The sequence below is a fragment of the Aplidium turbinatum genome, chromosome 4, assembly GCF_918807975.1.
Source record: "Aplidium turbinatum chromosome 4, kaAplTurb1.1, whole genome shotgun sequence".
Taxonomy (NCBI): domain Eukaryota; kingdom Metazoa; phylum Chordata; class Ascidiacea; order Aplousobranchia; family Polyclinidae; genus Aplidium; species Aplidium turbinatum.
Genome location: NC_137475.1, coordinates 21,858,332 through 21,876,005, shown reverse-complemented (window position 1 = coordinate 21,876,005; position 17,674 = coordinate 21,858,332). Strand labels below are relative to the sequence as shown.

At 38.8% G+C, this 17,674-nt stretch overlaps 1 protein-coding gene across 1 annotated transcript in view; it reads left to right on the top strand.

Moving 5' to 3' along the window:
• LOC145768979 (kinase D-interacting substrate of 220 kDa B-like) overlaps nt 1-17,674 on the top strand; it is an 84,286-nt gene that overhangs the window by 44,492 nt on the left and 22,120 nt on the right. Inside the window, exons 11-12 of the mRNA XM_082580580.1 lie at nt 9,551-9,613; nt 10,043-10,315. Coding sequence (XP_082436706.1) covers nt 9,551-9,613; nt 10,043-10,315 — 336 coding nt within the window. The remainder of the gene's footprint in view (nt 1-9,550; nt 9,614-10,042; nt 10,316-17,674) is intronic.

Below are 17,674 nucleotides of genomic sequence, written 5' to 3'. Positions count from 1 at the left end.
TTTTTCAAACGTTTGCGTTTACGCTGACGGCGTCAATATTTTTTGTATGCGCGTACATCACTGCAAACCAGTGATGCATTCATAAAACTAGAATTCAAGGAATCGTTAAATAAAATCTCTATGCTAATTTTCAACAGTATCTACAGAACGAACAAACAACATAATGAAATTACAAGGAAAGATAACAACTCTGCGACCTAAATATTAGCAAAATTGATACACAGGATCTCAGAATTTTCAACAGTTCTTTTGGTTGTCAAGATGAGTCCAGCTGAAACAAAAGCAAAACTAGCATTGGTGTTCACTGTTCAAGTGTTCAGCTATATACTTCTGGAATGTCTGTATAAAAGTGGTGTGGAGGAATGAGTTTTTTTTACAATAACTTCATCAAATCGGCTTTTTTGTCCTTTTTTACTGCACGCTGTGATTTGTAACGTTTGGGTAGTACCATAACTAACGGCAATGAAAATTCAGTTGCAAGTCGTCTGCTGCTCTGTTGACTTGATTTTATGAAGTCTAACTCACTGAAAGGCTCTGAATATTTGTACTTGAAGTATAGCTTGACTGGATTTACCTTGCAAAACTTTAATTGCATAATCTTGGTCCACAGTATTTTTTCACCTTCAGAATCAAAAGTTGAGCCTCGCATGATTTGTGAGTATTGTGTTAAATCATTCACAAATTTTTTGAAGTCAACAACTTGGCTAAAATCAGTGATTGTCACTATGGTAGGATTGGTTTAGAATGATTGGAGAAAAAACTGGACTGGACTGGAGAAAAACTGAAAGGTTGGTCATTATCATTTATGCCTTAACAATTTGTCAAAATAGCAGCCTGTCACACAGAAAACAAGCTGTGGGATGTTCTCTGACCCATAGCAACCAGCCTTACACAGCCTGTGTCATCTCTGAGTGACACAATGGTAAAAAGGTGCTGAGAATTTACCATCAATAAATAAACCTGAAGATCACCTTTTCACAACATGCATTATGTCCAGCATTTTCAATCAGTCAAAAGTAGCAACTAGTTTAAGTCCAACAAACTATGTTATGTCCAGACACAGTTAATAGGTTGACATTATGTTAAGTCCAGGTAAGGACATAGCACAGTTTAGTTTGAAGAGTTTGAAATTCTGCAGGACTTAACATAGGCTAAAAGCTAAAATAATGGACATAAGAAAAATCTGAGCATGCCATCAGATAGAGCTATGTCCAAAACCCAAGAAAAGTTGAAAAAGTGATGTTTGCAAAAAGTGAACATAACATAGTTCGGTTCTAGGTGAGCGTTATGAAGAGCATCAGTCAGTCGGTTACTTGAAAAGGCTAACATGAGTAATGCATCGAATATGGCCAAAAACATTTGTAATTATTAGCTTATTTTTATGTTATTATGTTAAATGCCATCTAGTTGTTCGGTTTTATTTGTCTATGGTTAAAAATCTACCGAAATTGTATGATTACCAGCAATATACAGCAATGCCATCGTTAATATGCAGGTAGTGAGTCGTCTATTGTGTCCAAATTTTCAAACACTGTGCAAACGTTTTCTGGCATAGAAAAGTCATATTTCAAGCATGAGTGACCACCAGCATTAGCATTTTTTCCAGGCTTGTGTCTATATCAAGAAGAAGTTTGGTTTTGCAAATGTCAACTTCTTTAAGCATTTGCTGTGCGGCAATACAATATACACCACCTGAGCCCTGGTACAGTTTGCTAAACTGTTTCTCAAGTGGATCGGTAGAAAACTGACGAAGCATCAAGGAAGTGTGCAATAATTACTTGGCCAAATCCACTAAACCATTGCATGCATTCCAAAGTATGCTAAATTGCTCATAGCATACGTGTTTATGAGTATTGTTGAATTGAGTGTATTGCATACCTTTTTATGTTGATAAAGTTTAACTATCTTTCGTTTAGGCCTGATGTATCCCTCCAGAATTTCTAAAGCACTGTGCCTCAAATGTTTGGCATGGTTGAAAACTTCTATTCTGCTTGCCTGATCTTCCAGGTCATACCTAAAATTTAGCAAAAAGCCATTGTAGTGGCACTACCTAAACAAAATAAGCCATCTGATGATCACAAGAGCTGTCGCCCGATATCACTGCTCTGCGTCCCACATAAAATCCTGGAACGGCTTGTAACCAGACTAGAACCAGTTGTTGATCCTCAGCTGCCTAAAGAACAAGTTGGATTTCGGCATTGACACTGTACTGCTCATCAAGCAGACCGAGTCCATTGAGGAAAGCTTCGAGAAGAGTGTTTCGTGGCTCATTTGCATAATTGTTTCTGCGCACGCGTCGCTTAATTCGTTAGCGCTTAACCTGCGGGAAGGTGCCTTCTCAAAGGTAGAGCCAGTATTGTTTCACTGTTCAGTGTTCACTTTGAATCGCTTCAGTTTTTTGTTAATGCGTCTGGATGGCTGAGATCTTTTGATGTTGTTATTGTTTGGTGTTTGTAAAGTACTAGTTTTAATCCTTTAAAAAAACAAAACGAATAAGCTTCAAAAAGTTGTGCGTTGAAGGAAGTTTCAGAAAAGGATAGGGAGACTTAGAATACAAGCTTTCTAAATTTGAAAGTCTCCAACAACCTTGAGGGACGATCCAAAGAGCAACAAAGCAGAAATAATTTTGGTGAACCTCACTGCTGCTTATGACACTGTGTGGCACCAAAGGCTAACACTAAAGCTCCTCCGCATGATCCCAGACAAAAATGTGTGATTTCTCACAAATATTCTTGATATTCGGACCTCTTTGCTGAAGACCAGCCATGGGCAGTGCAGCCGGCCCGCCGCTATAGAAACTGTGTTTCGCAATGATCATTCCTATCATCGACTACTATTTAACATCTACATCAGTGACGTGCTAAAAACTATGTCACGGCTATACTGATGATCTGGCACTGTTTCATTCTAGCAAATACTGGCATGTGGTAGAGGAAGCACTTACAGACGACATGACCCGAGTAGCAGACTATCTGAAGTTGTGTAAGTTGAAATTGAGCCTGACAAAGTAACCTGCGGTGGCCAGAAACTCGAGAAGATCTTTTGTTTATATTTAGTTGATTAATCGCAATTTTATGTTATTTCAATATTTAACAACATTTGTTCTGTGTAGAAGTGATAGGTTTAATTGGTAGAAATGAAAAATGGTTGTGAAATAGTGAAATAACTAGTTTTAAAACTAGTTATTTCTAAAACACTAGTTAAACTAAAACACATTTAGTTTAAGTTAACCTTTGTAAGGCTTTAATAAGCTGGTTGCTAACTTAACTCTATGGAACATAAAATAGAATGATAATAAAAGATGCGCTATTGCGCTCATACTAAACAGCATGCAATGCTTCCTAGCCACTGCAATACAATGTGAGTAGCAGACTCATCGAGTAAGCAGAGTCACGCAGCAATCAACCAGCCACAAGCACAGTAAAGGAAACATGCTAGCAATAATAGTAACGCAATAATAACGCAATTTTACAACATACCAATTATACATTAAGTGTAATTTTAAAACACCAGTTTTTTAGATGGCACTGCGCGTCTGGTAGGACTGCCATAATTTAAAAGCATCCACAAAATTGGAAACGTAAAAAGTACCCTTAAATTCTATTAACAAAAGCTTTCGTACATTCGATCACTATGGAGTATGCACTCGGCTGTATTTTATTATATATTGAAAAAATGTATTTTGCGTTCAGCGACGCTTTCTATTTATAATCATCATATTTTCTAACATTTTTAAACATTAGTAAACATTCAAAACATTAGTCACAGATTTTGCTGATTTTTTAACATTTTATACATTCTAATAGCACTTTGAATTTTTGGCCACTAGTAGAATTTTGAAAGAGGAACACAGCCATTTTTATCTTTTTGCGCCTTCATTTTTTGGCAATAACTTTTTACCTTGAACGATTTTTACACTAAAACATGCATTTTTCCAATTTAGGACCCAACGAATTGATTTTTGCACTTATAATTATTCTAAGATTAACATTTCAATTTGTAATTTAAGTTTAACGTTTTTCTTATTTCATGTTTAACATGCCAACTTTGGAGCAATATTTCGGGGTGTTGCCAAAAAAAGGTGCAAAAAAATTAATTTTTTCGAACAATGCAATTGAAGTATAGCACTATTACCAAATTTGGTTGATGCAAGTTGTCAATAAACCAAAATATTCAACTTAAAAAATACCAATAATTTTACTGAAATTATCATGAAGAAATGGCTGCATATAAGTTAAAACATAGCACTTAGAACACATCAAATACTCTTTAAATATCTGTTGCAAATTTATCTGGGGTGTGTACTGTGTATCCTTTGCCTTTAATTGGCCTTATTTTATTTATTTTTCCAAAACTGTAACTGAACATGACATATTCAATGAACGTACAACCTTCTTATATGTATCTTAAACACATTAAGATACCTGAATGAACAACTGAAAACAAATCCCTTCATCAACCTGGTTGGATGCACCAATAGTAGTTTTTTAAGGGGCTGATTAAGCTAATTTTCTGATTGGGTAATCGAGAATAAGTTTGCTTAGTATTCATCTGCTTCACAGTAATTGGCAATTCTAAGCAGTAGATTACCTTAGTGGCTTCTCTTGTGTTATCATGTAAGACGTTTTAGCTTGGTGCCTACATTCACCTCATGCGGTGGTGCACTGCAAACATTGTTTGTATTCTTAAAGTTCTCTTATTTTTACAATGCATAGTTGGTGGAATAGAGTTGATGTTTGAATTAGTAGCTTTTGTGTTTAGAACAGTTTGTTCAGAGTTTTATTAACTAGGCTATTGCTTTGTTGTAGTTTTGTTCAGATTCCTAGTTTGTTAAACCTTACAATAAGGTTTTGTTATTTTGCTTATAACAGGTTGTTGTAAAGACAAAAATAGTTTGCTGGGACAAAGATGCCTAATTGTCCGTTTTGCTGCAAAGTGCTCCGCCTGCTTCCAAACAGGCACATGGTCCGCATGATTGTGGAGCTCGTTTGCAACAGAAGCTTTACCCTCACTACCGAAAGTGGTAAACTGAGCAGTAGGCTGGCGCAAAATCTCAATAAAATTTTTTTTTTCTTTTAAATTTTTCGTCAGTTTGTAATATTGTTCCTTTTGGTAAATGTATCTCCTATACCAAATTTCACAAAAAAATATTAACGTTTGACCCTGGTTCACCTGGTTTGAATTTTTTCAAAATATCGAATTTTCGCTTATCCCTAAAACTGCTCACTCGCTATCTTCTAATGCACTCTAGCATCTTAATGGACACAATAAGAGGCAGTAACACAAACTTGTAGCAATCAAAGTGGTTTAATTAGCAACTCCATGAACACTGACACGTGTATTACTTTCAAAATGTCGAATTCTACCACATTTCAGACATGATTTTCTTTGTACACCGTTCACTGTAGTAAATATCTACTGCTTTCAGTTTCTTGAATCATTTGACGATGTTTATCGATTTTCACAGGCCAACAAATTTTTTTTTTTATAAAGGCAGGACATGTGAGAGTCATTTTAAGGTATTTCGAGGCCCCTGATTCTGAAAATGCACTAAGTTTTATCGAATTGGCTCTAGTTTTTGAGTTAGCCAAGATTCCAGCTACCACTTTTGATAACTAAAACTTTAACTACTACAGTAGGTGGTAGAAATGGTTTTGAGAAAAAGCTTAACCTTGCTCCAAACATTACTGAAGGTATTGAGGTTACTCTCAGTCATGCCCGTTTTCCTATTGTTTCAAGCAAATCACCACTTGAAACAAAAGAGGGCAAACAAAAACCAGAAATAGCAACGTCCACGCAATGACAGCCTTGCCCATTCCATGTAAACATGATGTTCCAACTTCCTTCGAACATGCTCACCGTACAAAACAGAAGTATCAATTTTCATGGTGATTCCACGGCTCTCTTAATGCCAAGGCACTCTGAACTTCTTAGCCTTGAGCCCAGAAATGGGTTTGAGTGCAATGTTTGCATACTTTAGGAGGAACCCAGGACTTATCTTGATCAATGATCACCCAGCTTCATGTCAAAGAGTAATAATAATGCTTGTTTTTATATAGCGCTGTATCTATCGCAGAATGCGTTGCCTCATGCAGCAAAATAAATCTGGGTTGTTTGTACAGCATCCTACTTGTCAAACGCGTATTTTATTAGCCTATATATCATTTATTTAGCCTATAGACCAGAAAAAAAACTTCTTGCAGCAAAGACTTGGCCTTAGCAAAGGCTTAGAATAAAATTTCATTTGTACAGTATCCATTTCAGTAGGCCTACTTTTTCACTATAAAGCTGCACTCATAAACACATGACTTTCGAAATATTTTTCTTGCTACTGATTCACAACTATTTTCATTGAATATTTATGTCTCCCTTACATTAAACACAGTTCATTTCAACCTTTGCTTGCGTTTTGAACTTTCGTCCAATATGAACCAATTGAACTAGACAAGTGCAATTATGACATCATAATCGTAAACAGGGTTGAAAATAAGTAATTTGTTAAATGAAAGCTTTTGAGTAACGATTTCAAAAATATGTTCATTGTCGAATATCTCGAAAACTAGAGCCAATTCGAAAAAACTAAGTGCATTTTCGGAATCAGCGGCCCTGAGATACTCTAAATTGACTCTCATCTTTAGTGCCAAAAATTTTTGTTAGTCTATATGTTATAGATTCACTGACTGCAAAAAGGCTGTAAAATCAACTAAAATGACACTAAAAGCATGCACTATTAGTGACTCTCAGACTTGAAGTAGGGTAAAGATGTTCCACGTGGAAGTTAACAGAGGAAGTGACGTCAAAATCACGTGGTCAAATTTTGAGAAATCCCCTCTTCAGATACTGCTAAACCACTTCAAAATTTACTAATTTTTCAGAAAAATTCAGAATTTCTCCTTGGGTGAACCAGGGTCAAAGGTCAAAACCCAACAAAAATTTTTGGTTTGCAAATATCAGTGAGCAAAACGGAACATTATTCCAAACTGACAAAAATTTTAAAGAACATCAAGGAAAATGAGCCACCCTACTGAGCAGGTTAACACGCCTTGAAAATGGCGTCCATCAGGGATCTGTCCTGGCTCCCTTTCTGTTTAACATCTACTCCCATGACATGCCAAACATGGTATCCGCAAAGTACGCCTATGCCGATGACTTGGCCATTCCAAGCCTGTCAAACGATTGGAAAACATTAGAAAGGACTCTAAACCAAGACATGTCGACGCTTTGGGCATACCTCAAGAGATGAAGATTGAAGCTCAGCAAAACCAAAACAGTCACGACAGCTTTCCACTTAAACAAGCGGGAAGCGAAGAGTGAGCTCAAGATCAACACCGATGGGAAAACCCTGTGCTTCTTTCCAAACTCTAAATATTTAAGGGTAGTCCTAGGCAGGTCGCTCACTTACTGTCAACGTTTGGAGTCACTACGCAAAACGATCTCAACACGCTCAGCTTTGCTAAGGTGTCTGATCAACTCAGACTGGGGAGCCGGAGCTGACACCCTGCGCATTGCCACCATTGCACTAGTTTACACTGCATCAGAATACTGTGGACCTGTCTGGTATGGCAGTGTCCACTATCATCAAATTGACACTGCCATAAATGACGCATTGCATATTGTGACTGGATGCCTGCAACCTACACCATCGGACAATCTCCCTGTCCTTGCATGCATCTAATTAGCTAAGCTTCGTTGCATAGAAGCCATCCTGTCTCTTTCTTGATGCACTATGAATCTCAAGCACTTGCTCCACTCAAGTTTCTACGAGTCTGTATGCGAGCAAACCCAGCGACTGAAATTGAAACACCCATTTGTACAGGCCGCACAACTCTTGATAAAAACTGGTGAAGACCAATTCATCAGTTCGGCTACCTGGGTGAACCACCAATGGAACTCGGAGTGGAAGAACTCCCCAAGAATCCAAAGTTTTATCTCCGACACCGGCTCCCATCCAACCACAATGATTTTGCCAAGGAAGGCCTGGGTGTGGCTCAATCGCCTCTGCACTGGCGTCGGACTATTCCGCTCCAACATGCACAAATGAGGAGTGGCTCCATCCGCGATATGTGAGTGTAGCAAAGAGGAACAAACCACAGACCACACCATCTGCAACTGTGCCATTTACCATGTGCCAAATGGTGTGCGTGAACTGGATGACAAATCTATTCAGTGGCTTCTCAACACTTGCCAAAACATCTAGACTGAGTCACTGTGACTGCCCAGGGGTGGTAAAAGGCAGAACCCTTCAACCCCTGGAGTGGCAAGAAGGTTCACACGAAGAAGAAGATTCAGATCTCTTATTGTGTTTATAGTCCATTTTAAGAGGGTTGTATGTTCACTGGGTTTGTCATTGTTTTGTTATAGTTTAGGAAAAATAAATAAAGTAGAGCAAATCAAAGGCAGTGGGGATACACTCCCCTCATATACACATCCAACAGACGTTCAAAGAGTATTTGATGTGTTCTAAGTGCAATGTTTTAACTTACATGCGACCATTTCTTCATGACAATTTCTGTAAAATTATTGGTATTTCTTAGTTGAATACTTTAGTTTATGCAAAACTTACATCAAATAAATTTGGTAAAAGTGTTATACTGTAATTGCATTGTTCGAAAAAAAAATGTTGCACCTTTTTTGTAACGCCCGATATACCCCCAAAGTTTGCATATGAATTCCTTGGGTCCTAAATTGGTAAAATGCATGTTTTCATTGTGAAAATCGTTCAAGGTAAAGAGGTATTGCCAAAAAATGAAGGCCCAAAATGGAAAAATGGCTGTGTTCGCCTCATGAAAAAAAAACCTTTGTGGAAGGAAAACAACTTTCTTTCTACTAAGTTGTTGATTTCTTTCCGCAATAGTAAGAATTCAATTTGAATAACCAAAGCAGCGGTTGAGAACTGTGTAGTATGAATTATTGGTGCAATACTGATGAGCCCAGCCTCATGGGCGAAACGCGTGTCTATCACTGGCAGTTCTTGCTGCTTGACTGCTGAGAAACAGAAACTCGTAAATTGTTACATCACAATCACATAATCTATTCACTTTTTGTGCCGTTATCGCAATAGTTACTTTGGTTTGTTCTGCAGTCAGGTCTTCAAGGGTTTAGATTTTTACACCTTTTTTGAAAGTTTATTGCAAGATTTTTCTCCAGGTCCAACAAGTTTCAGTTGCATTCTTTTTTGTTAATCTTTTTCGCTTGCGTTCGTACAGTGTTTTTCCATCTCTTCATTCTTACTCCTGTTTCTTTCATTGTGATCTCACGTTCGTGGTGCGTTCTTTTTTTATTTCGTTCTTACTGTGTTATTTTGTGTAATGACTTTTTTTATGTGTAATGCCCCTCGGGTTAATTTACATGTGTTCATTTGGCCCTCAAAGAAATTTAAGTTTGTGAGACCCTTGGTCTCTAGGCCGTGCTTTTCGTTCCAATTTGATCAGATGAAATTGTTTTATTTTGGGATTCATCAGTTGCTTATTCAAATTCGTCAAAAGAAGTAAATAAACTAAATAGCATTACTTTACATTGCTTTCAGTTCATCAGAATATTTTTTTGACAGTTTTGAGGCCCATGGTCCGTTTGACAGTGACACTGATGAGGACACCCAAGGAGTGCACAAACGGTGAGTCAGAACAGTGTTAATGAACATCAATTGTTTGGTTTTGGCACTGATTCAGTGACATGTACAGTGCTTATTGTTTAAATTAGCCTAGCAGCTGCGGTTAACAGTATGAATATTCAAATTGGGAATAAAAAAAGTGAACGAAAGTGTATCCTAAAACTAAAGCTTAACAATCTCGCTCACTAGGATTGATCAAAATTCATAAACTGTATATACATATACGATTTATTTTAATGGTGAAACGGCAAAAAAACTATTGTTAGATTGCCAAGATTTGGTTTTAAGAAATTCGTTTATCAATTAATTAAGTGACTACGAACAGATGTGTCATGCCTGCAATTTAATAATGCAGATACGATTTTTTTGTGAAGCCCAGGTAACTGATAGTATGACGTCACGTCATTTATACGTTGTTGTCCTAAACAACAGGAGAAAATATCCAAAACATTTTGATGTCACAAAGTGGCTAACGTCAGATGAATGTTTCCAACCTGTGGATCCGTTGCTGGTGAAGAGAGTCGCCAGCATCATTTCCTTCACCGCCCGGCTCTTAAGATCAGAAGAGAAGGACTTTTCATGGAACAACTTGTCTGCTTGGATTGTCCTTACAGAGTTGTGGGCTTATTCCACAACCTGCCTCATCTGCTACATCGGAAAGAAGAGCATTTCTCATAACAGGAGTCTCAAGTCCTTGTACTTAGAGTAAGTTTCTTGTTCTGCAGATGTTTGTACAATGCACACGATATGATGCGGTGTTACTGGCGTTGGTTATAGGTGAATTGTTCGTAAACAGTTGTTCGTAAAGCAATTGTTCGTAAACAATTGTTCGTAAAATCAATTCTTCGTAAAGCAATTCTTTGTAAAGCAATTCTTCGTATACATCAATTCTTCGTATACGTGAATTGTTCGTAAACAGGTGATAGGTGAATTGTTCGTGAACAATTTTTCGCAACAGCAAGGTTTGTCTTGCAATTTCCGATGAAGGTGCGTAATGCAAATTTTCCTGAATAACCAAGTTACGACGACACAAAGAAATAAGCACAATGAAAAAGCGCATTTTTTGTTATTTATTGGAATACAACAATTGTCTGTGTTTAGCAATTCTTTGCTTACACTACCAATACTACTTTGAGTAACTTCGTACAAATTGTCCACGAGCCAAGTTTAGTATGAAGTATTGTGTGCAATTCCACACAAGTAATCACAAATTTCATCATCTTGAAAGTCTTGACGCCAAGTTCGGATGACTCTAATTAGTCTTTCTGCACTGTCCTTGTACTTCTTCTTTGGAGGGGGTCCTGCCTGGCCACTGACATACTGTTCAATGCGAACCTCATTTAGGTTTTGCTCTCGCTTGATTGCAGATATGAACTTCCAAATATCTGGATGATTTGCAGATACCTGGAACATGAACCCTCTGTGCCATCCTTCAATGCTATTATTAGTTTTGGGAAGGCCACTGAGGACGCCATCATAGCAGTTCCACATTTGAATTGCAAACATTGGAGGACGGCGTCCTTGACGATGATCTGGGCGCCCAACCCAAGTGTCTTCAAAGTAGTCAATTACTGGCTGAGCAACATCTGGTAATACATTCCCATCAATGAGAATGTCAAAGGCCCGGCTGACTTCATCAATAGGCACAAAGGCCAGAGACGACAACATGCACAGCCTCAAAGCAAACTCTGCACTTGTCTCGTACTGCTCCTTCAGGCCACTTGATTGCGTCTTTCTCCAACTGTACTGGCACAAATGGAAGAAACAGCCACGGTGAGTTGAAAGTGGGTACTCTCTGCTTACTGCATTAACCATGGCCATCTCAAAGTCAGTCATGATTGTCTCTGGAACAGCAACAGCAGGTAACAACTCCTTGATCTTTTGCAGCAGATGAATGTATGTCCCTCTCCTTTTGTCCCCCAGCAGGGCATACACCAGAGGCACTGAAGTGTTTTCCTTCAGTCCGTGTATTGTGTAAAGCTGTTCAAACAGTGAAGGCACTGTCTTGAAGGTGCCGTCAGCATACCAGTGCTTTGAACGGGCAATAAAGGAGCTGCAGATTTCTTTCAGTGGCAAAGAGGACCATACGGTTATCTCCAGGCCCAGAATCATAGGCCAAGAATGTTACACCAGCAAACGTTTGCTTGTACTCTACTGGAAGCACAATGTCACGGAGAGAATGTGGGATTGCCGGGCCTGCATTTTCCTTCAATCGCACTTGGGTGACTGCCCTTTTCATGCTCTGCACACTTGGCAGTTTTGCTGCCGTGGCTTGACTGAGTCCAATAGTTTTTTCTGAGACGAGGTAACTTGGGGCATCACGACTGTCTTTTGCTGCACAACGAATATATTCCATAACCTTTGCTGCTTCGACATGACCAGCATCTCCAGCATGATTGTGCTCACCTCTGGATTGTACAATGGCTGCCATATCAGTTGTTACTCGTGCAGGACATTTCTTATTAAAATGCTCACATTTCCAATAAGTAGTTTCTTGCCCTTGTGCGTTAAGTGCACTATAATCTTTGTAATAAAGCTGGCCACCATACCAAAGTTTTGGCTTTTCTTTTTCGCTGCTCACAAACTGTAATGCCATTCTGAATCAGGGACTCTACACTCTGTCTGCTTGTCTACACCCTACAGGTACAGCACGTCTTTAAGCACAATTAGCACATCTCTAGCATATAGGCTACCCTAATTGATTGTTCGTAAACAAATGTAACTGTTTTTTTTTTAAAAGCTGTAACCTAACTTTTATGAACATTTGTTTACGAACAATTAGTATTACGGTCAATTGCATGCCCGAAGAATTGCTTTACGAAGAATTGATTTTACGAACAATTGCTTACGACTAATTGTTTTACGAAAAACTGTTTACGAAAAAAACGTCAGACACCACTGGCGTTAGGTCTGGTTGAAACAAAAGTATTGGGAAACGAAAAATCATATTGTTGCATTGTGATACAGAATTGCTTAAACAATGGATTTTATCCTGAATGTTTTCTTTTTGAAATCGAAGCAATTATATTTTGCTTTGAGCTCAAAACAAAATGCTCAAGAATCTCAGAACAGCGTCATTGATTTCATGCCTTTCGGATATTTACTAACAAAGCTTTAACGCACTTAGTCGAAACAAAATATTTCGATTAGCCTGCCTTGATGTTGTAAAGCAGACTACAGAGTTAAAACGATTTTGTGTTAAAGTTCTGCCCCAATGATGGATTACCTGGTGCGGACAAAGTCCTTGGACTAAAATTAAATTTTAATTTACTATATCCTTAAATAGATTTAGTAAGTGTTTGATAGTGCATATTTATAGTATCACACCTTATCTTTCAGAATGTGTCATCAGTTTATCATAATTTAGCTTTATTTTCAAGTATGAGTGATCATTGAGCTTTCATCGTGCATGTATCATTGAGCTTCATCGAGCAGGCAAGACCAGTTCAGAGATAATAAAGCTTCTTGAAGCACCGAAATCAACAGTTTATCACACTGTTAGCAAGCTTAAAGAACTGAACAGTGCTGAAGATTGCCCTCGAAGTGGGAGACCACGAACTTCTCGTACCCCAAAGGTCATTAATGCGGTTCGAGCCAGAATCCGCCGCAATCCCAAGAGATCCATGAGGAAAATGACTCGCGAAAAAGATGTGAATGAAAAGACGATCAGGAAGATCGTTAAAACCAATCTGAAGTTGTCCCCCATCAAAACGTAAACTTGCCAACAACTAACACCTCACAGACCTCCAAAAAGAAAAGAGACTCGATCGAGCTAAAATTCATCTGAACAAAATGAAGTCAGGTACGGATACAGGAGAAATCATTTTCTCAGATGAAAAATTGTTCAATGTCGAAGCAGTGTGTAACCGACAAAATGATCGTATCCTTGCTAAGTTTTCTGCAGACATTTCTAACTCCATAAAAAAAGTTTTCATGCGCCAGAATCCGTCTTCTGTCATGGTGTGGGCTGCTGTCTCCAAAACCTGGAGGTCTCCCCTCATTTTTGTTCCACAAGGCGCTAAAGTTAACGGGTCTGCTACTATTCGGTGAGTCCGATTCGGTGAGTTTCTAACCCCTAACCCTAAAACTGCAATGATAATTAGGCTACGGTACTCAATAATTTAAAAAAAAAATTAAAAAAATCCCCCGTTAAGGGATCGGACTCACCGAATCGGACTCACCGAAACGGGCCATTCCGAAAGTTAACACCAATTCGTACATTGAGACAAGTTTGACTCCTGGCCTTGCAGAGACTAAGAAACACTTCAAAAGGAAACCATTTACATTCCAAGACGGTGCGCCATCCCACACGTCCAAGAAAACCCAGAAATCGTGCCAGAACCATTTTCCTCATTTCTGGAGTAAGGAAGTTCGGCCGCCCTCATCACCAGACCTGAATCCAATAGACTTTTGTGGTCCATTTTGGTGGCAGATGCCTGTGCTTCATCCCATGACTCAGTTGAGGTGTTGAAGTGCTCTCTCAAAAAGCATGGGGCAAAATACCCCAAGCAACCCTACGTAAAGCGGTAGAGAGTTTCAGAAGTAGACTTGAGCGTGTTATTCAGGCCAGAGGGGGACATATTGAACAAAATTTGTACGATTGTTAGTTACTGTCTTGGCAATACACTGTTAAAATATTTTGCGATTTTATTCACTATTTACAGAAATATACACTTTAAAGCAGTCCAAGGACTTTGTCTACAGTGCGGACTCTGCACCCTGTATAATAATTAATCAGCAATTGATTGGTGAGCGCGGTCACGATATTTTCTTATTCATCCACTTTTGAATTGTCGTGAACAACGAGGCAATAAACCTGTTCAAAATTAATAAGTTTTCAAATTTTTAGCCTCTCTAATTGTTTCCCATGGTTTTGACTTGGAGAAATTCGAAAATGACAACCCTTTTGCTCTCAGATGATGAGATGCTCCTCTTCAAGAGGCTTAAAAATTTATATTTTTGTCAAAATCACCTATTTCTTACCTGTTAAGCCATGATCTTGACGGTTTAACTCTTTATTTCAACTGAAAACACGTTTATCTAATGCCTGTTTGAGAGCTCACGTGAAAATTACGTCATAAAAGTCATAATTAGTTACGTCATAAAAGTCATGAAGACAACCTAACATTTTAAACTTGCACTACAATGATTAGCTCATTACTGTGCAAGACAAGAGTGAAAACAATTGAACTGCGCAAATAAGAAAAAACATTCATAAAGAAAAACTATAGCTCTGCAATATCGACATTGCCGTTTTTCAAAACAAACTAATAAATTTCCTGCATAAAAATAAAGCATATTAACTATATTTGATGTAATTCGCTCTGCTTGGCTTTTTGCTTGGCATTCAACACTTTTTGTAGTATTAATAGTATTTATTGTTTAATCTTGCTGACTAAACCACTGCTAGAGTCCCTGCTGTATTGAAGGCTGGTGGTACAATCCTTAACGAATTTAAAATCTCAACATTGACCACAAGAAGAAAGAGAATCAGTTTAAGGTAACACTCCAGTCAAACATACATGAACCAATTTCGAGAGGGGCGAGCACCAAAGCATTGTGTTTTTCATTGGGTGGCAAACTCATGGAAGATATACTGGGTTGAAAGCCAAGTCAGGCTTCAGAAACTTTGGCAGTAGGCTTATCAGTGTGAGACAGTAGAATGTGAAGAAGGAGAACTCTTGGGTGTGCCCAATCTCAGAGATTCTTCTGGCGTATCTCAAACAAAAGCATCACCACCATCCACTAGTAGTAGGAGTAGTCCAGTTTTAATCCGGTGATGTTCCTGTTACCGAGGGTGCCCGGATTCACCTCCAAATGCCGCAATTGCCTTCACACCCTGCCTTCACATCGATCTGTCTAACGCGTCCTCTCTTGTTAAGCCCACCTTGCTGCTTTCTTCCTCAACTTGCCTTTTCCACGTTTTCTTGGGTCTTCCTTGTTTTCTACGACCCTCCACTCGCAACTCCAGCGCTCTTCTCAAAACATCATCTTCATCCCTTCTCAAAACATGCCCAATTGCCCATACCACCTTATTCCATTCGCTTTTGCCAACTTATCAACATTTTCATTCAACCCAAGCAAGTCCATAAGTTCTTCAGTATTCCTTTTGTCCATCAGGTTCACACCACACATTGCTCTCACCATCGCTCTCTCAGTTCTTCTTACAATCGCCAATTCGTTTTCCCGTAAGCACCATGTCTCACTTCCGTACAGCATTGCAGATTTCACACAACTAGTATAAATTCTTCCTCTTATTTTCAACGGAAATCTTCTACCACATAACAACTCTCGACACTCTCTGAATTTCACCCAACCAAGCCTTACTCTTGCAGTCACTGCCGCTTCACAACCACCAGTGGTATTCAATCTATCTCCTAGATAGCAAAAGGCATTCACAGATTCAACTTCTTCATTCAGCTTTTCAACAGGACCAACCATTCCTTCTTCAATCTTCTTGCATCTTTCACATTCAAAACCATCTCCGGATCTGCATGTCACTCTCTTCATCTTTGCACATCTCCCATGCACCCACTTCCTGCATTTTGTACACTTTACAGAATTTGCCATCGCTCTTTTTCCACATACACCACATGGGTCAATTTTGCTCATTGTGATTTCCCCTTCCGTTCCACTTATTATAACCTTTGTCTTTTTGATGTTCCCACGCATACCTTTACATTGAAGCGACTCCTTCCACATCTCAAATTTCTCTCTCAGATCTTCCATTGTGTCACTCAACAAAACCAAATCATTCGTGTATAGTATCGCCATTAATGAATCTTCTCGTACACATTCGGTAATCACATCAATCACAATGGCAAAAATTAGAGGAGAGAAGACATAATTATGGTGTACACCCACCTTTCACGTACAGTCCTTGCACCGTCATACCGACTCATTGTTGCTTGCACAAGTGCCTCTGGTACTTCTTTTTTTCTCATCGCCCATTCCATCACTCTGGAACTCAATCAAACGCCTTTTCCATGTCCACGAAGCACATGTACAAATTCTTTCCCTTGTCTCGATATTCCTCTGACAACCTTCTCAAAATAAAAATAGCATTTGTCGTTCCCTTCCCAGGCATAAACCCACACTGCATCTCGTCCAGCTTTACCACAGATCTTATTCTATTCTCCAACACCCTTTCCACTATCTTCATTGCATGCTCCAACAGTTTTATTCCCCTATATGACCCACAATCGAATGCATCGCCCTTTCCCTTGAAGATGGGTATCACCACGCTCGTCTTCCATTCATTTGGCATTCCTTTTCCATCTAACACACGTTGGCTGATTTCTTGCATTGCTTTCAGTCCTGTCTCTCCACTTGCACGTATCATTTCCACAGTGACTTATAGTCCAGGAGCCTTCCCCGATTTTATTTTCTTCATTGCTTGTGTCACCTCCTGTCGAGTTAATTTCTTTAATGGACCTGTTACCACGTCGGCTTCCACATTTTGATCCCAAACGTTTTCCCCGCTCATTATCACCTCCATATGTTCTTTCCAAATTCTTCCACGATCTTTCTCACTGAAACCAAGTTTTCCATCTCTTCCTTTAATACATCGACCACCATCCACATCTTTTCTATCCCGCTTCAGAACCTTCATAAACTTATATACTTCGTCGGGACTGTTTTTTAATTTGGTCAATTCCTGCTCAGCTTCTTGCTTCATAACTTTTGCAACTATTCTCTTTGCCCGATTTTTCAATTGCTTGTACTTGAGCTTAGTTTCTTCTGATCTATTTCTGCATCAATCCTTGTATGCGACTTTTTTTTCCCCAATTACTTCCCTCACCTCTTCATTCCACCACCACGTATTTCCTCGATCCATCCTGCCTTTTGTTTTCCCACAAACTTCATTGCAAGCTTGCAGAACTCCATTCTTGAAGGATCCCCATAGATCAGTCACATCATTGTGAACAAGACTTTCAACTCTCTTTTTAAACCTTTCTCTTGTGTCGGCATCTTCTAATTTCCAAACTTTTCTTTTGATCACCCTTTTTTTATTTACAGTTTTCTTCAAACCTTTCTTGTCCAAGTGACAACCACCAAAGTTCG